This window comes from Coloeus monedula, assembly GCF_965178545.1.
Source record: "Coloeus monedula genome assembly, chromosome: 1".
NCBI lineage: Eukaryota > Metazoa > Chordata > Aves > Passeriformes > Corvidae > Coloeus > Coloeus monedula.
In genome coordinates this window covers 83535828-83560322 of record NC_138781.1, presented here as the reverse complement: position 1 = coordinate 83560322, position 24495 = coordinate 83535828, and the positions used below count along the sequence as shown (strand labels likewise).

The 24495-nt window shown below is 41.0% G+C and overlaps 1 protein-coding gene across 1 annotated transcript in view; it reads right to left on the bottom strand.

Moving 5' to 3' along the window:
- Positions 1-24495, bottom strand: part of ANKH (ANKH inorganic pyrophosphate transport regulator) — a 107551-nt gene that overhangs the window by 25897 nt on the left and 57159 nt on the right. The window contains exons 3-8 of the mRNA XM_082289688.1: positions 17033-17151; positions 15844-15927; positions 13241-13411; positions 12507-12641; positions 9466-9558; positions 5829-5924 (exon numbers count right to left, since the gene is read on the bottom strand). Coding sequence (XP_082145814.1) covers positions 5829-5924; positions 9466-9558; positions 12507-12641; positions 13241-13411; positions 15844-15927; positions 17033-17151 — 698 coding nt within the window. The remainder of the gene's footprint in view (positions 1-5828; positions 5925-9465; positions 9559-12506; positions 12642-13240; positions 13412-15843; positions 15928-17032; positions 17152-24495) is intronic.

Genomic DNA, 24495 nt, shown 5'->3' with positions numbered 1-24495 from the left:
AAAATGTATGTGTGCTGCTCTTCCTGCGGGACTGATAACTACCAGCTAATGAAAGAAAAACACTTGCCAATAGTAACTCCTCTAACTACAGATGCTCATCAGCAGGAGTCCTTAGAAATCAGTACTTTTTATCCTCTGTCAAAAGAACGAGTTATGAATCTAAACACTACACTATTTTAAAAAAATGTAGCATTTTATTTATAGAATATAAGAGATTACCTAACAAATAAAATAGAAAATAATTTTGCTAGTATTAGAAACATTTTAAAGTTATCATTAGTCAATAAACCAAACCTGATTGAAAAGTAGGTGACGTTTTGACATGTATTGACACACACACACTTAACTCTCAGGGTTAAGCATAAAAGCCATTTAACTGACCAGCTGTCTGCTCCTAAGTACATTACATCTAAACTTTTACTGAGATTTAAATCTAATGCAGGTGACCTGGAATTTGAGTTTGCTTACCACAACACAATGCACATCAATCTGTTCAGCTTAACTTCCTTCACTTTCATTGAAACTTCATGGCAATGTTATTTTTCTTTTTTTTTTTTAAGATTTAAAGTTTTTACTAGTTTGTTTGTAACGAGTAAATATGAAATTTATAAGTCTTGCATAAATCACACACACATAAATGTGTAAATGTGAACACTTTCTCTCCCTCTATCTTTTAGTCTTTTGGAACAGGAAGGAATGAAAAATCACAGGGCAAAACTGAACATCTGGATTTTGTTTCTTAAGCAGTGTTTACTAATTAAATATAAGACAGTACTCCATACAATTAGCTTCTCCCCTTAATCAGTCTGTTCATTTGTGAAAACTCCTACCTTCTCCAATTGTCTACAACCATGTGTTCATTGAAAAAAAAAAAAAAGCAAAGCAGCATTGAAATTCCTTTTAAATAGCTGGAAAGAGCTTTATGCTGTTTCTAATAGAACACATGCTAAAACTTAGAAGTACTGTGCAGCTCTCCTGCTGTACATTAGCTTGGTGACAGATGGATGAACATGGTGTGGTGCACATAGCATGTCACCCTGGCACCTTGAGCCTGTCTTATTGGGAAGGGAAAACCTGTTGTAACACATAGAACACTAGAGAATATGACAATAACTGGCCACATGTCTTGCTGACACTTCAGCTAACATGAACCATGTAGCAACAGGAGCTGGTGTTTGGAACTGTATCCCAAAAGCACTGTGGTCTGTCCCAGCTGAGGCTGCTGGAAGACAAAGCTGAACCAAATTACACAGGTCTCAAACTACTGCTGTAAGAACTGACTGCTCCTTCCCTGGCAATGAACAATAAATGAACACGTAAGTACAGACCATTCAGGGTCATTTTCAGTGATGGTGAGCTAGGGAGCTTTCCCAGGGCTCTCTGAGAAGCTGCTTTCTCTGACCAGCATCCTGCATGTTCCTCATGCAGTGACCTGGTACCAGCCACACTGAGCTGGCCATGCTTTTACCCTAGTGGCATCTATTTAAATGAGGGTGCTCAGACCTCACGTTAACTAAGACATCACTTGCCTTCCAGCATGACTCTGAGACATGAACAGATGCTGCTGTTTCCAGTCCCCTCGGAGAGCTGACTGTCCCACTTTCCCTGGTGCTGCCTTCACAATCGATGGCCGCCTCTCAGCTCAGGGTGTGTGGGGTTTGCACACAGACGTGTTGTGAGGGCACGGCTCTGACCACACAGATGAGGCTGCAGTGGGTGCAGCAAAGCAGCCTGAGCCCTCACAAAGGAGGCCTCTATTACTTTTATAAAGCAGGCATTACCAACTAATGTGAACTCAGCCTGCAAAGCCTTGCAGTTCAGAGGCAGATGACCAAACACTAATCACATGGCTGCCAGCAGCTAACATTAGCCAGGGAAAAGGGCCTTAACTGACTGCAACTTCTGTGTCATCACACAGACTTAAGTAAGAGCTCAGGTGAGAAATGGAGAGAGAATTAAAAAAAAAAAAATAGAAAGAGAGAGAGAAAAGTAATTTTGCAGTATCTGTGCCCTGTCACAGGCTGCCTTGGAAAAATTCCTGAATTCTGCACTGTGGTGTCCAAGCTCAGAGACACTACCACTGTTCTAAAAAAACCCCTTGCTAAAGCACAGCCTATTTGCTATTATCCCTGCTGGGTATGTCAGGGTTTCCTTGCATAGCTTGCTCCTCGCAGAGCCTGCCCCTCTACTCACAGCTCATGTGTAAGGGAGTTCTCTCCTGACAGAGCAAACCTTTGCTGCAATGGAGAAATGCAGTAAATTAGCACCCAGACAAATTATTTTGGGATTTATGCAGTGTGCTGAGGCTGACACATCCCACAGCTGGAGGGATATGTGCTACAAATGCACCACTTTTCTCTCATGTGTCTGTGTCTTCACTTAGTTTACAACTGTGCAGCCACCTCAGGGCTGATCTGCAGGGCCATCTAATCAGGCATTGAACCAAAATGTTTAGTTCTTCAACAGCCTGATCTGCAATGGCAGCAGCACTGGCATTTGGAGCAGTCTCTCTACTTACATATGGAAAGAAGTGCCTAATGGCAGTGAACTAACAAATAATGGCAAACAACACCATGCATACCCTTTAAAGTGCATGTAAATTACCAAGCATGACTTATTTTTTAAAATCAGAATGGTCCCTTATTTGTACAGGCAAATTTCTAAAGCTGAGTCCCTTCCCTCTGCTATATGTGTTTTACATTCAGTTGCACAGTCACAAACCTGGCTTTGGAAGGAATCCCCACTTACTCACAACAAAAACCACATCAATATGACTAATCACAGCTGCCTTACATATCAGTTTAATGGCTTCTACTTACAGCTTTTAAGGAAAACAGCTTGTTTTTCACTAAGCAATACAACTAATTCCCATTTTTTGAAGAAGCAGCTGTAACACCCACCTGATGCTTAAAAGCCATGAGGCAGTACTTATGATCATACTTGACAGAACACATGTGCATGCTGCACAGTTAGCCTGGAAAGGCTCAAGTGTAGCCTTTCAGATCCCATGAAGATTTAAACAAACCATAAAGTTATGTTTCTTAACAAAACTATGCCTTTTTTTCTACTCTGACCTAATACTATCACTACCAACAACAGTGAAAAGGTGTTTCTGTTGCAGTACTAGGACTGCAGTACTTCTTGTGCAAGCATGGCTGTTCTGTGGAAGGAGGTAGGACATTTTCTCCCAATTCTATTGAAATAGTACGTCTTCAATGACTGAAAGCTTCCCAGGGTTTTACATTGGGAAGGTACTTCCCTGCATGGCTGCTGCTTGTACTTAAAGCTTCACTGTTATTTTTTCGAGTGGTTAATGGACTGCCTTTATCTTTACATCTTCTGGAATCCTTCTGTAGATCATCCACTGGAAAATGCATTCACATGACATGTCTAGAGCACTTGATTTGCTTTGTCTTACCCTGGGAGCCTCTTTCTCACTTTCCCTCTGACCTGAAAGAACAAGATGTTACCAATGGTGATGCCACTAGTCTGACTGCCATTTATTGAAGTAGAGCCCTGAATAAAAACATGGCTATCACCAATGGCCATGGGAGCTCACCTGGCCACAACAGAGGCAAATTTAAAGTCTAGTTCCTTAAAGCCTGTGGCACACATTAACAGGAGTCATCTGCTGAGTTTGTGTGCTGAAGCATTTGCAGGCTCAAGCCTTTGAATCCAGCTGAATCTTTAGAGCTCGTGTCTATTTTTCTGCTCTGTCTGTTGACAAGAAATCCTAAGAATCTGTCACTAGCAGATAAAAATAGAAACGGGACAGGAAAAGCTATGGACCTCAAAAGTGTTTCTGGAATTTCAGTGTGGGCAAATTTCTCATGATGATCTCATGAAAGAGCTGCCCTTGAAAGTAAAATGGAGAACTTTTGGATGCAAAATCCCAGAAAGTCACAAAACAAAAGCCTATTGCGATGATTAAAAATTACTCTGCAGAGGATAGTGATGGTAATGTGAAAATCCCATAATCAATCAGAACCAGAGTAACCTGATAAATACCATGGGGAATTAAGAATACAGTCAGTTCAGAGAAAACTCTGAGATTGAAATAGTATTCTCAGAACAATTTATAACAAGGAAATCTTTCCTATTCACGGGTCTGTAACAACTGACAGATTCAAGGGAGGCTCTAGCTGTAGAGAACTTAACTTTGGCCTGGCACAGGACACAAGAGAAAACCTCAAGGTGTGTAATGGTAGATAATGGGAGAGCTGTGGAAAGTCTCCAGACAGACAGTGGCCAATTCAGTGCAGGCATATGTCTGTCTCCGTTTCATGCTGTAGGAAATACAAGTTAGAACAAGAGCTGTTGGTCTCTAAGCCACATGAGAAGAGGTCAAGCTTAAGGAAATTTAAAGACAGAATAGATGCCACATTGGCTCATACAATTCTGTCTTTGATGGTGGCCAGTTGTAGCTGTTTAGGGAAAAAGCATAGGAAACAAAGAGCAGAAGAAATGTAATTCAGCTATGGATGGATTGAGCTGCTTCATTTTCAACTGTGAAATAACACAGAGTTCTGTATCCCACATTCCCAGGTTGTGGCAAGGGGGTGGGGATGGTTACAAATACTTCTGGCTTGTGTACTGTAACTTTCCTTTGACATAAATTAGTTTCTCTTCATACATAAGCCATTTGCAACTCAGTCATAAATGTTCTACAGTACAATGAAAGGGAGACAGAAATTCGGTCAGCACTCCCATACTCAACAATAAATTTGTGAATGTAGGGAGAGGAGAGCTCCAAAGCAGCCAGTTAACCCATGGAAAGTATACAATGCAAACAGCAAACCTGTCTGGGGTATGAGTAGATTCAATTGTAGGACTTTGTGCATTGTATGCTAAAACAAGTGCCACATTTCCCAAGTACTTTTCTAGTGTGATGAAGGACTTTTTCTGTGAAGAACCTTTTTTCTAGGTTCTCCTTTTCTTTTTTCCTGCTAGTGCAGGTACTGTGGAGAGACAATATCATGGCCCCAAGCACTAATATAAATCCATCCTATACAGAAACAGAGGTTGGATTGACCCTGGTCATCTGCTTCATCAAATGCTGTGATCCCCACCAGCTGCAGGAGTTTTCTTCCACTGCCTGTTTGTTGCTAAAAAACTTTGCAGAAATGGTGTTTTTGGGGAAAATGCACTGTATTTATGTGTGCAAATTGGTAATTTTGAAACACGGCATGCTCAGCAATATTTCTCCCTGAATGTCATCCCCATGCAATGCTTCCCAGCATGGACACAGCTTGAGACCCTTTAGTCAGTGTCAGCACCATCTCTGATATTGCTCTTTTTAGTTAATTTTGAGAGCAAACAGAACAAATGTGCATCAAAGTACCCCCACATGAAAACCCAGTGCCAGGAGAGGCAGCAGGGAACAACTATTGCCTTTCCCACCACTCGCAGTAAATGAAGGATGCTCAGGAACAGGCTGCCTTCCCACTGCACGTGACACAAATGCATTCTTTTGTCTTCCTGACACTGGTTACCTGAAGTTTTGTTCATTTAAAAAAAGAAACAAAAAGAGATGAAAAGAAAAGCAGATCTCTGATATCTTTTTGCATGGGAGGCTGATTTGAAATGAAGAGTAGTGAAAATAAAGCAAAGTAACTCCAGCCTTTTAGATATCGAGCCTGAGTTAATGACAGCTGATTTTCTTGGTACTCCAATACTATGATCACAGTCCCTACTCCAGATAAAAGCAACAGAGCTTCACAAGACAAGACAACTCACCTTTCTTGAACTGCTAGTGCTTTTAGCATTAGGTAGAGGAGACAATTTTCTGGTTGAGATGAAAACCACTGAGTTGAACAAAGGTTTCTTACCGTTAAGGACAGCGCCATGCAAACAAAAGTGAACTTCTTGATGTGTGTCGCTGTGACAGTGCTGTTGGTGTTCACCAGTTTATTGCTGGGGTTATTCTAGGGCGGGAGAAAGAGATAGGGAGAATTAGCCTGGCTCCAGACAAGCGGGAGCTGCCGACACCAGGGTCATGTGCTGGACCTGACTGTCTATGCCTGCCCCTGTCTGACTTTGCTTGTTTGCTTTATAACCTGGAGCTTTCTGAGTACTTTGTACCACTACAGACCATTTTCTGCTTAAACTAACAGCAACTGCTGCTATGGTCACTGAGGGCTGAGCAATCTCCCTACTTTTCTAAGGAATAAGTCCTATTTAACAAATTCAGCTTTGAAAAAGGTTGGTAGTTCCTTCTAAAAAAACACCACATAATTTTTTTAAACCTTAAAATTTGTAGGATGTTTTCACAGGAAAAACAGGATTTTATTTCATTTTACCACAGATTGGTACCAAATCACCAATGCAAGCATCCTTACTGATCCAATTAGACAAGTAGGTAATATAAACAAAGCTTGCTTGTTTATAATGTATATAATGGAACAGCTGGCTCCATTAATGCAGTTTAATGAACAGAACATAATTAGGACTATTGGATGTTCCACCTTGAACATGGGCTCTGTACTCACATGGCAGTGAAGTTTTATTTAAAACAACAAAAGCCTACTTCCAAATGTCTAATACAGCAAATGAAGCTGAAGATTTAAAATTGCCCTTGGGGAGCACATAAAACCAAACTAAATGGTCTGTGAAAGGAGAGGATGGGATATCAAAGCGGGGTACCATTAGGAGCCCTTAAGCAAGAGGCTGTTAGGTCATCTATTGCATTTACCCTGGGACTGTTTGAGATACACAAGTCTGTGCACCTGCTGATAAAACCTGTACCATCATGTACATTTATACACCCTTGATGTAACTTGGGTAGAAGAGCAGTACCTGTCACACAGTCAGCCTCCTTTACTGGAGTTACTCATAGGAGAAACAGAACTATCGCAGACACATCTTGGGACCGGAGCACTGGGAAGAGTACATCATTCCACACACATTCAAGTGCTTGATGGAATTTTACAGTTTAAGGCTTTGCTCTGATCAGTGCAGCAATTGCACCTAGATGGCTCCACGCTCCTGCCTAAATACCTACTTGGAAGTTTGGGTGCTTGAAGATGTAGGCAGCCCAGACCTTAAAGCAGGAAGCCACTCTGACCTTTCTGGGAACAGGTTATGAAAACTCTCTGTAAATGGTTTTTCATGCATCTATTACTATTAATTGGGTTTCTGAAGAAATACTTTGCTACTGTTAGTTTTTACAGATGTGAGGATAGGCCTTGCTTATATCACTCACCAGTGTTTAAATGAACTTTTTGCTGCATGGCTCAACTTTCTAACAAGCCTAAAATAACAAAGAGGAAATAAAGCACACCCAAATGAAGCCATCCAAAAGGGCTGCTAAGAAAAAGCTTTCTCATTTGTGCATACCTCACTGCTGCTATCACTGCCCTTGCCATACTCCACCCTTTCCTCCAACTCTTGACCACATACTCTTTGTTCATAACTCTTACACGCTATTCAGTTCTCAGAACAAAACACTATGGAGATTCTGGAGCAAAAAGAATATCCATTCCCATCTAGTCATCAGATAAATAGCATTCACAAATCTCAAAATTGGTGTTACTCTGAATCAGGGGGCAAGGTCCATTGAGAGCAATGGCATTATCACCATATCAAACAGCATACAGAGCACAGAATTAACATATGCCTCCTCTCTTCCAGAATGTCAGTAGCAACCCTTAACCTGAATGTAACTGCTAGGCCATGAGGTTGCTTTGGACATAAAGTCTCTTAAGACTGAAGTAGGACCCTGCACCTCTCTCACAAATGTGAAGAGAGGTGATGATTTCCCTGTGAAGACAAGAATCTGACTTCTCCAATAGAGCCACTGAAGAGGGGCATCTCAGATCCCATCAGTCAGTGTGCTTCTGATGGCTATCAGCATTGCCAGCTTCCTGAATAACTGACAAAAGAAAATGGGAGTTTGCATGCAAACACACTCCTCTGGCTTCTGAAAATCACAATGGACACCTTGCAGGGTCCAGAAATAAAAAGTATTTCTATCTGGACTCTTTTGAGAAAGACTTAGCTTAAAGAAACAAAGCTTTTGAAAGGCACAGTGACACAAGGTGATGCATGACTGAGGGAAAGCAATTCTCACAGCAATCTAAAAAAACCCACTGTGGGTTTCAGGTTTGGTATTTATTGTCTGAAAAGTACAGTGAAGGCATTTACACATATGGTTGCCAGGATGAGAGACCCTTTATACTGCTGCTACCTCATTCTGTACATTTTATTACAAATTGCTTTTTAAACATGGAATTAAAATTCCCATTAGTACTTTTCCAGCAGTTAGATAAACTGTATCCATCTGTGCCTTAACCTAGCATTTTCTTCCTCACATTGTTCCACAAGAGCTCTATGAGAAGCCTTTTAACTGAAATAAACAAGTGGACAAATCATGGTCTAATCCTGTCACCACTGCAGTTGTCAGCATATCTTTCACCAGCTAAATGAGACCTGAATTTAGGAGTCTTAATTGCTGTTACTATTGCTTGGTAATAGTGCATTTGATTGTGGCTCGGATCAAATGAGTTTAGCAGCCCCTGAGTTTCCTGTCCCAAACTATTTTTATCTTGCAGTTCACTGGGTTTGCATCTGCAGTTCCTTTTCAGTAGCATGGCCTCCAAGAAAAGCCTGCATGTGGTATTTTATCTGACAGGTCAATTTAGTTGTACACAGGCAGGTTAGGAGGTTATGACTGATTTGACTTTGTGTTGTTTTTAAATTCTCCTTGGAAATATGGTGGATGATATTAAACAGGGCTTGTTCCAGTTAAATACATTCCAGAGAAAACAAACATATTTCTCAGGAGCATTTGGAATCAGAAAGTTCAGTTACTAATAAATAAAGGGAAGGAGAGGATCTGGCATTTGAATTCTAGAGTCACAGGACAGGACTGTTCTTTGCATAACATATGGACTAGTGAGTACCAGTTATAAATCAGAGCAAAAAAAAGAGACTAAAAAAATTAATTTTCGCTCTGTGCTCAGTTACAGGAACAGTCCTTGCATTCTTACATAATTAAATGATTTACCAACAAAAATCTTCATAGCCTTGGTCAGCTAAGTCAGTACTACTAAAAGAGTGCATGTTATCTGTGTTAGTGTCAGTCTATGAAACACCCTTTGCTAAATATATAAAACCAAATTGAGAGATACCACAAAATCTGGAGCACAGACGTGAGCTTCCTCATTCAGTGATGACACTTTGTGAGAAATCACTTCATTACCTAAGTAGCTACCTCATAGTGAGGACTTCTTTTAATCCTTAAAAATACAGCACCTATCTATTCAAAAGGCAGCTTATTACCTTGTAACACAGAGCTAAGGTTAAAATCATAAATCAGACAACAGCTTGAAGCCACCAAAAGCCAATTAATTTTAACCAGATTTTAAGAAAACCTATCAGTGGAACAACAAACAGAGAGAACTAGGAGGACCACACATGCAAAACCCCACAAGAGGTATTTATGACAGCCCTAACAGGGACACTCACCTTGTCAAAAGCAGGGTATACTGCTCTGATCTCTGTCAGCCAGCCATAGGGCATGTGTCCCACAGGATATGTAGCTGTCAAAATCGCCACTGCCTACGAACAGAGACAGAGAAACATGAACTTCAAATCTGCAAACACAATAATTAAACTTACATAGGGTGCTACTGCCCACCAGTATCACTACATTGACCTTGACACAATGCAAAACCAGACAAGAGACTGGGAGCTTTTTCTTTCAGGAAGACTGTCAAAATGGCTGTCATTTGGCCTGGCATTTTAAGCTTACGAATTTTTTTTGTGCCATGAAGTATCCTAAGTCAGCTTGGTCATTTCACCATCGCTCTGATACTCTGAGATAATAGTTAACTTGAGCTGTGGTGCACCCCTCAGCCAGCCCAGCACCTTCCTCCCATATTGCTCCTGAGTTATTTTACCTACAGATACCTGAGCAGCAGAATGGCTTGCAGCTCACAGTAGTTTCGGACCATATTGCATAATTTCAATTCATATACATTTTACTTGGCTATTCATAAGTAAAACAGCTTTAAGTAAGACAGACAGACTACAAATCAGTGGACCTCAGTGGCTGACTGAGTTTGGACACCAATCTGACTGCTTGGGGGCAGGAGGCAGTTACAAGACAAAAAAATCTACCTCTCCCCACTTTGATGCTCATTAATGAACCCTAGACAAAAATAATTCCAGATGAACATTTTTATCATAAGAAACAATTCACTGCCTGAAATTTTAACACTAGGCCCTTTTAAACTCTCAGAAGTACAGTCCAAGAGGTTTATCAAAGACATAAGCTCCCCCACATATTAAAGTATGAAAGATTTTGGTGATGTTTCTGACTGCTGAAGAAGAAGTCCCAACACATGTACTTCATGTCTTTCATACAGGAAGAGTGTTTTGGAGCTCTTCCTGTGGCTGCTTGTAAGTCTGCTGTCACTCCAAGTTTTCTAGTCCTTAGAGCTGAAGTATGGATCTGAGAACTGCCTGACTCTCTTAACTCTAGAAATCAAAGTGCTTGGGTGCCTTTTGTCTGTAGGTTCAGATGTGTTACGATTCACCTAAATTCTGATTAATTTTACAATGCAATGGTAGCGTTAAGAAAGACCTTTTTGAACTACTGCTGTCTGTGTTTCACGCCTAAACTTTCAATATACATTTTCTTGATTATCTGAGTCCACTTTCCCATTATAGATATAACTGGTCTCTTTGCTTGGTTAAAAGATCTGCAGCAAGCTAATTTGTTCCCTGTGCTGTTTGAAAAGAGTGGGGAATGTAGAGATATCCACACAGAGGAAGAGAGTAGCATAGATCCTTCCCTGCTAATAATAGCTTTAATAATGTTTAATGTACCTTGAAAAAGTAATTGGTTCAAATAAAACAAATTGGAATTTTAAGATAGTACCCCTTTTAATTGCACACCCTCCCATTATTGTATTTTCAGCAGAATTTCCATCTGTATGAAACCTAACTAGGTTAAATCAAGTAAGGAATATAAAAGATATTTTGCTTATTTTAATAATGAAGTCCAAAAGGACTGCAATGACACAGAACCTGTTAAAGGAAAAAGTATTTCACTACCACATTTTGTATGTTTGTATGTGAAGTATTGAAGTTTTTAGCAGAGATTTTTTTTCCAGTATTTTTCCTCAATTGGTATGATTCCAACATAGATGCATGAAAACTTTCCTAAATGTCTAGCACCTGTATTTGACAGGTAAAAAAGGCCCCTATGAAAGCCACCACCAGAGAGGAAGCCAAATCACCATAACTGTGTTGGCAGTCCAAAAAAAAGCAGTGGGAGCTGGACAGTGCAAGTGGAACTGTGGTCCTCATGAACATGTTACAGCCTAGTCCTTCACGGGGACTCCCTGCCCACACTGAAAGCTGCTGCTCTTACTGAATAGGAGACCTGTAAAACTCCTGTGGAGACTGATGCTCCAGACACTGATGTTATCTGTATTGCCAGCACCTCCCTTTTCAGAGGCAATTATTTCAGAAATCAGAGAAAGTTGGAATGTGACCATTACTGTTAATGTAAACCTGCCAGCAAATCACCAGCTGTGACATTTGCAGTCATCCTAGTAGCAACAAAATGGAATGGGCTAGCCATGAAATGTGATGCATCTGAAATCAAAAGTCACCAAGAAATGCAAAACTGGTCTTTGCTAACCTCTGGCTCTCCTTGTATGGAGACCACGGTCAACACATAGACTGATGCCTGAATCACACATGTAAAAGTGTTACATTTCCTAAGTTCTCTTTTCACAGCTGTTTATTCACAGTCTCTGGCACCTCCTGAGTGAGTGAAATACACAGTATCACGTATGACAAATTAGCAGCAGTTCTCTGAGTTTTTCTTTTCATTGCTTATCCTATAAGTTCATGCATCTAGGCGTCCTCGCATGAAACTAGCAGCAGAAGTCCCCCAGATTTCTTAACAGAAGGGGTCAGCTCGTGATGAGCATTGGTGAAGGCTCTGCATTACAATCAGAAATCTGTCTCCCAACAGCTGTAGGAGACTTACTGGAGTAATCTGAAATTCCTCAAGAGAAACGGTACATTTCCTATCCCAACCAGGAGACAGATTTTTTTTTTTATATGTGCTTTTCTATGTCTCCACAGTGTTTTGTATGATGCACTGACTGCTAACAGTAGTTTCACAGTTTGCACAGCCATAAGTTATACATGACAGGAAAGAGTAGAACATGGGACTACTGATGACTGTTCTCAGATCTCTGGGATCTGAATGCTCCAGATTATATGTACCTATGTGTAGAGCATGAAAATCTGGGATTCAAGCAGTGTTCAGTGAAAAAGTTCTACTAGTCTTGTTGAGGGTGAGGTCCCACTAGACCAGGCAGAAGAGCTCATGGTGAGAGTCCAAGCAATCCTCTCTTCAAGCATAAAAAGAGCACTAAACAGAAATATACTTCAGACAATTTTTTCTTGTCAGCTTGGCCGAGAAGAGAGGCACAAAGGTAACACCATGTATCATTTGCAGTAATGGAGAGCACTGACTTTCTTACCTCTGTGGCTGCGGAACTGCCACCTAGGTCCCGGGAGACAAAAAGGTTGACAATGGGCCGACTTATTCGCTGAGTTGCCAAAATTAATGCCAAAGGCCACCAGAAGCTCAGCATTTTCCTTATTGTAGCTTCTCCCTGCAATACAGGATAAAAAAATGAAGTCGGTTTGGAAAAAAAAAAAACCATGCAGCACAGGACCAAAAGCATGGAGAAAGGTATTCTGCTTTTCCCACCCATTGTCAGCTTGGTACATTCATTTCAAGAATTTTCAATGTGAGCAGCCTAAAATATTTTCAGTCATGTTAGCAATGAGTCTAAAGAAGATGTGTCATGGATCTCGATAAATAATGCATAAGGTATCTATCTGCATAATTTGTTCTGACTACCAGACAAAGCTACATGAAAAACAATATGACATTTGAAGAAAAGGAGAAATTTTGATATCTTCTTTCATATGAACTAATATGAAATAAGGTGTTCACTTAGTTCATGCTGTGCTGTCTTACAGCTCAGTATAGAGGTCCTCAGTACACACACCCATACCATGGGAAGCATTGTCTCACATGTGCTGTTGCTGGAATAATTTCTACCATGCCTCTTTAAGTGAAAATGTTTTTTCCTGCAGGACAGAGAGAAGGCCCTTCATGCACAGTGGTTTAATGCAGTATTATAACACAAAAAAACCCCAAGTTCAAAATTATTGAGTTTGAAAAAACACAAATATGAAGACATACCCCCATTTCAGGCCCACTTCTGTCAGGAATAACATCATGTATGTTCCTGTAGTATCCGAGGCAGAGTGTGGTACATCGCACAAGTGCTCCCATGTATAAGGACAAGATTGGGATCAAGAGAGGCTCCCTGCACTCTAAGTGACTGTGAAGCAAAATGGCTACAAAAACAACCTGCAGAGCAACCAAACAGATGATTAACAATTCGTCTGTGAGTTTCTCCAGGGCCAACACATATCCTGTCTGATTCCTACTAAGTCCATCTGGAACAATAACTTGCATGGCTCCAGCATCTATCTGACTTCAAGCCTAGAAACTTTAGTCAGGACCCCCCAGTATTTGTCATACCCACGAGAAGAACAAGAGTTAAATTTGTACTCTGTGAAATGGGACTTGAAGGTTGGGCAGGCGTCAGACTAGAACCCATAAATAGGAGAAGGCTGGCATGAAAGACTGGCAAGGTCTGGCAGCAAGCACGTGGCTGAGTGTCACCCTTCCCAGGAGAATGTGCTATTCTGATACACACTGAGGCTGGAGACATGCTTCTAGGGTCAGTTTCCAAGCCCTACTGGTTTGTTTTTTTTTTTGGCAGGGGGAGGGTAATGGCAATTAAAAACCCAGATGTTTTAAAGTATTCACTTCAACATTTAGGAGCAGGAAGTCTTCTGTCAACCTAATTTTCAACTTTTTCAAGTCAAATTTCACTATTTCATTATTTGCTCTTCAGCTGAGTGCCACATTAATGTAAATTAAATGGAAACTTTTGGGCTAATGAACAGCTCATAATTCAGCCTCTTAAGACTAAATGCTCAATCCATAAAATGTAAAGGAATTGATTATTATGATATTACTCTTTTTGTTAAGTACACAGCGCATCACATGCCTGTTAAATTCCAAATGACGCTGGATGGGGGGCACAACTGGAGAGCCAACTGTGCTTGGTGCTGTGAAGAGCAGAACCAAGAAAACCCTTCCAGGACATTCTGGCATTCAAGTGAGTTACAACAAATACAATACACATTGTTCAGGTGCAGGTTCTCTCCTTCATTGCTAGAGCTGTAGAAGTAGTTAAGAAAAACCATGCTCTGCGAATGTTCCTTAGGCAGGCCACAGTGCTTATGAAGGTTTGCAAAACTCCTCTTTTGAAACCTACAAAAACATTGCTTTTCAGTAAACAGAAGTGATGTCAATCACGAGTGTGCACATGAAGCTATCCAAGGAAAACTGGCTACTGCCTGTGCCCCTATTTCCCGTGTAGAGCACAGATGTAGTTGTAGAGTTCTGGGGTATGACAGCCACAACTTTTTGTGTTCTGGATTTGCTCTTGCTCCGTGTAGTATTCTGGTGAGAGAAGGTGACAGGTGTCTTATTCTTCACAACCCTGGCACCCCACTCACCACGTGCTGTGGAAAGGGCACAGCCAAAAATAAGAATTTGTTTCTGTATTTAGCTGCGCGTGACCCGACGTGCACCCAGGGTCAGGAAACTTTGTAGGTCACATCAGAACACGAGCAGACCCTGAGGATTTAGGTAATTTACAGTAATTGGTATTATCTCTGGGGATTTAGTGCAGTACTGTAGTGGGGCAGACCTGACAAATACAGAGTAGCAACTGACTGAATGGGTCAACCTGGTTTATGGTTTCCTTATGTTTAGTGGCAGGAAAATGCTATGGAAAATTGATCTGAGTGCCATTGACTTCATATTTCCTTTGATGTTATACTGCTTTATTCTCTTTCTCATCCAGTCATTACACCATTCAGCTGGTAAGGGGGCAGTAAGTACAGCAACTGTTTACGGGTGCTGGGACTCTTAATTTCCTAATATTTTTATATGTTTTCAAAAGAGGCCTGTATATTGGTTATTAAATGCTACAACACTGGCCATCATCAGTGTGTATGAATGTCGTTTTTTCAGTGTGCCTAATACAAAGCAACAGGACAGTTAACACCTCCCTTTTGAAAGTTCAAAAAATATTTGGTCTTCTCTGCATCACCCAGGGGAGACCCCTTTCGGTGCACTTCTGAGGCTTCACCTTTTGGAACAGTAACAAGTACTCAGAAGGTGGCTTACACTGCATTTCCCAGGATTAGACACCATGTGCAAAACTGACAGGTCAGCTGGAGAATCAAGCCTTCACTTCCAACTCAGGATTTCACTGGAACTGTGCAAAGTGCTGGGGAGAATGCACAGAGAGAGAAAGAGCTCTTTCAAAGCACTCTCTCAGCCTCAGGATTGGTAGCAGCCAGTAGTCTCTTTGCCTGACCTTTCTTTTTCCTAAATGTACACATATCTATACAAAACTTGTTTCTCAGCCATTATGAAACAGGGCTGTGGAAGTGCTTGAGGACATGACCGTAGCGAAACAGTCCTGGGAACTGACTTGATCCAGTCAAGTGAGACTGTTCTAAACCACAACTGTCAGCAAATAGCCTTCACACGATGAAGAAACAGTCAGAGGGCAGCACACAAGATTACTTTCTCTGGTGTCTTGCTCATGGAAGAGGGAGAAGGCACAGAGATTCCCTGTACAAGAGAGTTCCTGTTTAGGAAACCATCTGGTCCCTAACACAATGGCAACAGTGACTTCTATGAGGAGATTTTACCTGAGCTATGACATCTGAGATGGAGGCACATCCCACCAGGAAACTGTACTTGTGTTTCAGCAGAATCCCAGCATGGGTCCATGCCTGAAAAAAGCCAGAGAAAAGTTTGGAAAGTGATTATGATATTGTGAATGATTTCAGGTCCAAGAATGCTGTTTTCTGGTTGTTATATTGTATACAATCAACCCAAAAAGCTCTTTTCTACCAGCAGTACCTGGTGTCAACCTGGGCAAACATTAAGCCATTAATGCAGAGAAAGCACTGTTGCATTGAGTTTCTCATTGCTAGGCTGGCAGGGAGAACTGGAATAAATTTACAGACTGTATAGAAATTTCTGAGCACATCTTGTAAGAAATAAGCCCTTCGTAAATCAGATGGTGCATAGGATGAATTATCATAATAAATAATCTAATAAATAATCATTCACTAGCTAGATGCAGCTCTGAAGTATAATATTCATTGACCCACTGAGTTATATCAAGTCCTGTCTGGAAAAGAAAACTTAATGATCCAACGTTTTTATTGTACACAACTGTAAAGCGACTGTTTCAAGCAGCAAAAGTGGTGAGAAGGCGGCGGAGGCATTGCCATGAGAAGGTTATCCTTTAGCAGTTTTACACAGAGGTAAAGGTGTTAAAGAGAGTTGCCACATTTTCATGTTGTGTAGGCCACAAGCAGTGAGAATCTGGGAAGCAGCAGCTCACCCCATGTGTGGCTCTCTTGCCCAAGCATTTGAGATATACTGGACTTAGCTGTGCTTACGAAAACTGATGGTAAGAATCATCTTTTCGACAAATTTGCTTTGAGAAAATACTGAGTTTATTCCTTGTGATCTGGGAATGCATGGCAAATCCAAATCTTTCACTACAAATCAGAAAGAGGTCACATATAGACAACCAGTGCAGCTCATCACAAGATGACCAGTGCTTTCCAACATGCACATACTGTGACTCTAACAAGGCAGCTGAGGTTTTGGACATCTGTCATGATCTCTGGATATTTAAAGTCCTCCCAAATGCTTTCTCCATGTAGCAGGAGATGAGCCTAGGTGTATCCAGAGTTAGTGCTTGCAAAGGACACATCTTACTTCTGCATACTTCAGTTTCCCATCAGGTAACAAAGTTTGTGAATTAGGGTCACAAAAACCATAACATTAACATCAAATTTCAGTTCTGAATCAGGCACTCACCATGGCATCCATAAAAGGGAAGGCAGCAAGATAAAGGAAGGCCCTCCGAGTTTTACTTCCCACTGATTCATCCACATGGTGCAGCTTATTAATAATGTAATACCCCAGATCACTATATGCTGTGGAGAAACAAGAATAAGAATGAAAAACAAAGGTTACATATGGACTCTTGGGTGAGGTATTCAGAAGTACCTGAAAGACTGTGATGCCTTGGAGCTCAGACACACATCCATTTAGCAAACAGCTGCAAGGGCTTCAGATATTGCAGCCTTACCAGCTGCTGTTTACAACTAAGAAGTGCTCTCATGGTTCTTTTTAAAGTAACCTTTGGCAGAGGAATGATAACAAATGGCTGGATTGGGAGATGGGTATAGCAAGTGCCACATCTGTTTGCTAAATGAACACACTGGTACTCCAGAAAATCTACTGCTCCTTCATTAAATCAAGGTTCTTTGTTAGAAAAGCTGTTTTCACCAGGTATTGTGTACTTCATGGGATATAGTGCCTTATAAATGCTGAAACCATCTATTATCACTGCATTCTCATGACATTACCTGTAAACCGGCCCAAAGCTGCAAAAGGATACTGTGATTTGTGATGGAATGCAACAAATCACACTCATTATGCCTCTCCCTTACTCTGCCTAATGACTACCTCTGCCAGGACCTGTCAGGACACTGTGTGCTTTGCTGTGCAGTCCCTAGGCAGCCTTGACCTGCCTTAGTTTCCTTATCTAGAGCCAGCACCTCAGGAGCCCCAAGTCAGAAAAGGGCACCTCTGGAAATCAGGGTGTTCCCACTTCTGATCGCCACTATGTTACTTCACTGTCTTGTTTCAACCCAAGGCAACTTTTAGTGTTGGAAAACACTCTCTTTCCAGGTCTCTCTTCCCAAAGCGTTGGGTTGAAGACAGCACAGACGTGGGGAGCCACCACACAGCTCTCTACAGAACTGCTTACAGTTCTGTTAGTATCCATGTTATCCGGCCGGTTTAAGAACCCCGGAGTCCTCCCAATAACCAGGAATAACAAAGGCTGTGACTGGAGTCTGAACTATGGAGACAAATAGAATATGCAGAGTTAAATAATCAAAAACAGTTTTAACCTTTTATAAACTATGTTCTAGACCTGCACATCATTTCTTGATTTCCTCTATACACTTGCAATAGCTGTTAAAAGAATGATTAGGCTGTAAGGCCGATCTCCCAAGGCAAGTAATGGCAGAATTATTTGTCCCTGGGGAGCCTTACTTCAGTTCTCTCCTACTTGTGTATTTTCTAAGTCAGCTATTTCAAATGTGAACATCTATCTAATTTTCCACTTACAACAACTCTATTATCTTTGTACACATCATATAGGGTATTTCAGGACAGAGGTCCTCTTCATGCATGCAGGTCTCATAACTGGATTGACAAATGCTAACATTAGTCATCAAATTCAACCTTCTTAGCCTAAAACTGTCTCTCGTAACTCATAAACAGTATTTGGAAACAAGTAAAGAGGAGTTTAAGTTATCATTGTTTTGTGATGGCTTAGAGATACAACAGTTAAATGATTAACAGAACTGAAAAGACTATTTGAGTCCAAACAAGACAGTGTAAACAAGATAGTAAAATAAAAGCAGGTGGTATGACAGCACTGTGAACAAGCATGAGCCTCATTCCAGATAACCAGGACTGCCCAAAACATGCTAAAAATGTTAAAAACTCCCCCTTTCCCTATGCTGGTCCCTGTCTATATGTCTTTCACCTGAACTGTGTTAGACTCACAGTCTCCAAATTCACTCAATAAATCCCAAGTTGCTTAGCCATCTTACTGAGGCACTCCCAGCCTTGTTTCCTTTTGAACAGGGTTGGGGAAAAATTTTAAAGCAGGACTCCAACCTTTCTTCAGTTTAGAGAAGGCAGTTTCGTCCCTTAACTGTTCAGGTGCTTGTTGCAGTTCAGTGAAACATCAGGTACATCCTCTTTATAGTTTTGCATGAATAGCCATGTGCCAATCTTCACTCAGTGGTTTGAAAACTCTCTGCTATGAAGGGATTTTTTTTGTGGAAAGCTGCTTTTATGGCAGGGCACTACATGGATGTTTCTGAATCAACTTATTTCAGTGAAGAAGAGAAGTCTGGAAGCTCTGTGAGGCAAGCCACTTGTGAAGGTTGGATTCGTTGAGCTTTCTTTAGGTTCCATTGAGTGGGCTTTACACTTTTGAACAAAAACTTAAAAACTGCTGCAGGAAGCACGCCACCTTATCCTGCACATAGGGACTGAGAATCATAGTCCAGGTGCTGAGGATCCTGCTCCTGGGAAGGGGCCACCTCCAGCAGCACAGTGCTAGAAGCACAGCACACTACACAAGTCACCCTTCCCTGCTCTCCCTGCCCTTCACCTGCTTTAAATGAGACTTTAAAGTGTTTAGAATGTGAGTAATAAGTAACTTTTTTGCCTCTAAAGGCCAGTGAGGCAGTGAGGTTTTCATTTCTTTTTTTTTTTTTTACTTAAAGTTTACTATCAGAGAAAAACTCACAGAATCTGAGGGAGAGAAGCTGAACTACTCTCACTTCTAAGAAAAGGGCTGTAGTTTATTGGCAGGGCACTCTCAAGGGACTTATACCATTACAACCCATAGCACCAAATTTTTAAGATTTCTAGGGATATCAGCACTGAGCTCTGTAAGCTTCAGAGATTTTTTTTCTCCCACCATCAAAAAAAAGTTTAACTGCACTTTTTAATGTGGTTTTGGTCTTAAATTCATAATGGTTAAACTTAAAACTTTATTTTCAAAATAGTCAACAATTTCACATGTCAGTGAAAGCACACAATCGCTTTTGCTGATGTCCATTAATGTTTCCAGCCTCACAAAGAAGGACTCAGCAAGCTGAGATTCACTGACAAGCATACAGGCATGTGCCACTGAGCTGTGAATCAAGCAATTGCTGATGCAATTAGAACTTAACCTTGGCCAACCTTACAAACTTATTATGACGAATGGTACAAAATTAATAACACAGACAACAGAGCCAGAGACTATTACACGAATCTAAAGCAGATGGCACTTCCCACTTCTTGCATCATTTCAACTAAAACAGAGAAGTCCAAGTCCAAGACAAGCTGCCTGTTTGCTCTCCTCTAATACCTCATTTGTTTTGCTGTGTCTTAGGATCAGTTTTGCTACAGAAGTTAAGCAGGAATTCTTGCTTTTGATTTTTCCAGTTGAGTTTTAAGACCCAGAAGGTCAAGAAATGACACTGAAAACTGTACACCTAATTGGATCTCCTGGTCCCTACACCAATTTCTCTATCAAGCCAATTACTATCACACAAACTTCAGACATTCTTAAAACAACACACTCCTGATGATGCCAGCAGTCTCAGACAAATAGCTGTACTGTAGTTATTTGGAGCTGACTGCTACTGAGCATGTCATACTTAAATCATAAAGAAAAAACTCTCAGAGGAAGTGATGCTGTTTACTTCCAGACACGGAGCTACATATGTCAAAATGAGCTTTACCAGAAAAAAAAAAAAAAAACAAACCAAAAAACCAAAAAAAACCCCAAAGCATGATTTTGGGTTAAAGTGTGGTCTTTCTAGACACATTCCATTTACATACTTTGCTGCCAGTTTTAAAAGTTAACTTGGAGACTTGAGACGTAACAAATCTATTCTGCTGCTTGTCAGAGGGATGGTTCACATGGCCAAAACTCATGCTGATCAGAGTTTCTCAGTCACAGAATATTCTGAGTTGAAACAGACACACAAGGACCATCAAGTCCAACTCTTAAGTGAATGGCCTGTACAGGGATCAAACCCACAACCTTGGTGTTATTAGAACCATGCTTAATGCACTGAGATGATTTGTTCAGCTGAGTGATTTGGGAAGATAGGAAAATACAAATGTGAAAAAATAATAGCAAATCTTCATTTGGAGGTGCCACAGGGTATATAAATTTCTTTACGTCTTTGGTTAGCCTGAATTTAAAACAGAAGAGAAAGCCTCTGGTTTCACCTTGTGAAAGCTCAGATGACCAGAGTGTTGAAGGTTGTGTGATATTTTTACTTTGCTTATAGCAATACATAAATTTAAAAAAACCAAAACAGCTTAGGAGCATCTCAATGCAGACTGATTACTGCAATCGTGTTTTTCTGTGCTCAGCTCTAGTTCCAAAATTGCATTAGTTGATTTTCCCAGATCTATCAATGAATTTTGGTATCTGAAATATCTTCATATAAGCCAACATTTCACAAGTCTCAAAATTAGCCTGTTTTAACTGAAACCCAATCACTGCTATCCAAAAATGCTTTGGTCAGGAGGTTTCTTCCTTTGTCTTGAGTACCTTGATGAGAAGAAACTGCCCCTGTTGTGGGAAAAGGGTTGGGGCAGCCAGGGAAGCATGTCACTGCTTTAGCAATGACCATGTGAAGATGCTGCAGAAGGACAAATTTTTAATGAATAAAATTTTATTTTTATTTGGGGGGGGGGAGGAGGAAAGCAGCAAGCCTGAATTATATTCTGATTTCTGTTCCTGTGCCGTCAGTTTTTTCCACGGCAAAATGTTTAGTATACTCCAGTCCAGTGGTCTTGTCAGAATAAGACTGGCTAAAAAAAAATAATACCTCAGCTTGTCATAACCCACTCTGTAACTCCTAGTCTCTGGAAAATTCCAGTAGTGTTACACTGGAATTGGTGGGATTACACCTATGTGTCACCTCTTATGGAGACTTTTAATGTACACGCAGTGATCATGCATGTGGGAAGTTCAAAAGTGTCAGTGGAGTCGCTAGGAACTGCTGAAGTTTTCCCCTGTGCAATCCACGGCCCACGTGCAGCAGCCTGACAGGAATAAATGGGCATGAAACAAATCACTCACATGTCCTGTGCCTCCAATCTGCTACAGACTGCTGAAGGTAACCTACACTGAAGTTTACCGGTTACTAAAGCTCCAACCTTTTTCTCCTGGTGATGACAATGACCCATCATGTCATTTTTAACCAGGTATAGTAAAAAGCAAAGAGGATCTTTTCTCAAAGTAACTGCTGCCTTATCATTTCCAGAACTACTGGGAACTGTTCAACAGGAAATAAACTTTCTCAGTATACTATTTCTCAGTAAACTAGTAAAAAGTTGAACAAAGCTGTTCATTGCCAAATAAAATGTGCATGCCCTTCATAACACTGATGTTAAAAGGACTCGTTCAGTATGGAGGGCTTACCAGCAACACTAAGAAATGCATTATGTTAGCATAATGTTATATAAATTACTTTTCTCCTCTGTCAAGCTGGCAATTTAGTAACATGTCAAAAATATGCACAGACAGGCTTAGCATCTTGAATCCCTTTTCTTACAGCCACCAAAAAGCCAATCTCTGAAATAACAAGGCACTTTAGACCCTGTCTCCATAGTGAACTTCCCACCAAGAAACTAACTGGTGGCAGTAGCTGCCCTCAAAGTAGCCCAAGGGAAGGAAGGCAGAATACTATGTTCTATTTCCAGATCACACTGAAAGAGCAAATCCAGGAATACTGTACCAACAAGGTTTACAGGAGCATTGTGAGTGGGATGAGAATACGGTTTTGAATCCCTTTGGCTAACTTGGTTCTCAGTTGTTACTGCTACCTCTACAGGGGAGCTATAGGAGCTGCTGGTGAGGACTTTGCAGCCCTTCATAAGGATGTGGTTGGGTGAGGACTTAGGGACCCAGAGCTTGCAATTGTGACTTCAAGTGGTTTAGCTCAGCCAGTCACTGGCACAGAGGATTGTGTGAGCCCCAGTGGGGAAGCAACAGTGGGGAGCTGGTGCTGAAGCAATGAAGCATGAGTCAGGTGGGTGAAACGGTCTGGTTTGATATTTTCCATGAGTAGAGGCAGCTGTTTGTGAGGAGCTGCATGTGTAGACTGCAAATAGTCTCTATCACAGTTGGAAATGTGGTGATTCGTTGTGGTCACCGTGTTTCTACCACCACTTGTTTTCTTCCTTTTGACTTTTGGTACTCCTTATTTCATTGGGCTTTTTGTTTTCTGTTTCTTCCTGGGCTTTGACAGTCCACGGCAGACAGACATGTCATCTTCCTTAGCCCTATATTTACAGCATGTGGAAAAAAGTCAGTTCCCTAAGTGTTATTTGTTTCTCTTTTTCATCCACCAAGCATCAGTAACCTGTATTTGTGTCTCCTGTAGATAGCCTGTGATAAGCTTGCAGCTGCTGGGGCATACTTGCAGGTCCTAGGAGGCTGCCTGTCACTGGACTCCTTCTCTTCTTCCTGCTCGGCAGGCTGTGCATCTGTGGGTCAGAGCAGAATAATCAGGACTTGAAACAGGTTCAAAGAAAACTTGGAACATAGAATTTGGCAGCATCACCCAGGCAATTGGTGCTAGAATCTGACTAACTCAATTCCCTCAGGCGCTCTGCCAGTCTCTGCTGTGGCCTTTGCATATTTTCAGGCATAGACAAGTTAAAATACCAAAAAATATTTTGCAGCCTGTCACCATAAAAACCTGAAAGATTGTGTGCAGCCAGCCCCTTAATTCAGGACTTTAATAAAGCATGGTAAGCACAGCCTCCTTTTTTTCCTAATATCTGCAGAGGGCATTTCAGAGGTTCTGAACTCAGCAGGGCTCTACTTCCAGGCAAAGGCAAGAAATTTAGCTGACAGGTTTTCCAGCCGTTGTTCCAAACACCTCCTTTCAATAAGAAGTCACACATGGAAAATCCAGTTACGTCTTTCACCTGGAAATCTGATAGTTATACTTTAAACTTTCTTAAAATCTATCCTTGCTTAAAATAAAATACTGGATGACTAGAAAATAACTTTTTATCCAGCTGGAAAAGGCAGAAACTTTGACCAGGACTGGCCGGAAAGCAAGTGAGCAACTAGAAGAGCAGCTCTGGGGTCTGAAGAAACATTCCAGGCAAAGAAATATGAGAGCCAAATGTACAAATGGCCCAAAGTTTATAACAGTGACTCAATAAAGCAGCCTCAAATGTAAACATATTTAGGAAGTGACCAATCAGTATCAGTGAATTAAATTAACTTGAATGCATGGATTCAGCTTAAAAAATTAGCAACAGCTTATTCCTGGCACAGAGTTGCCCTGGCTAGTGAGCTATTACTGTAAGCAGTTTTTATGACCATAACATGGAGCAAAGCTGAATAGCACAGGGCTTGCGAACCAGTGGTGGAATAAGAGATATGATGGTGAAAACAAACTGTAGTGTTTGGGAGGCACATAAAGCTGGTGAATATAGCTGGCAGCCTGTTAAAGGATAAGAGCAGGGGGCATTTGTATTTACCAGATGGATCTTATACCTACTCAGACAGGAACTGAAATAGACCTATTCTATTCTATTCTATTCTGTTCTATGCTATATGATCAACTGCAGCACATGTAGCTCTTGAGATATTAACAGCCTGATAATGAATGCTGCCTCACTTCCAGGCCACTCTGAGGTTTCACAGCAATACAGGATAT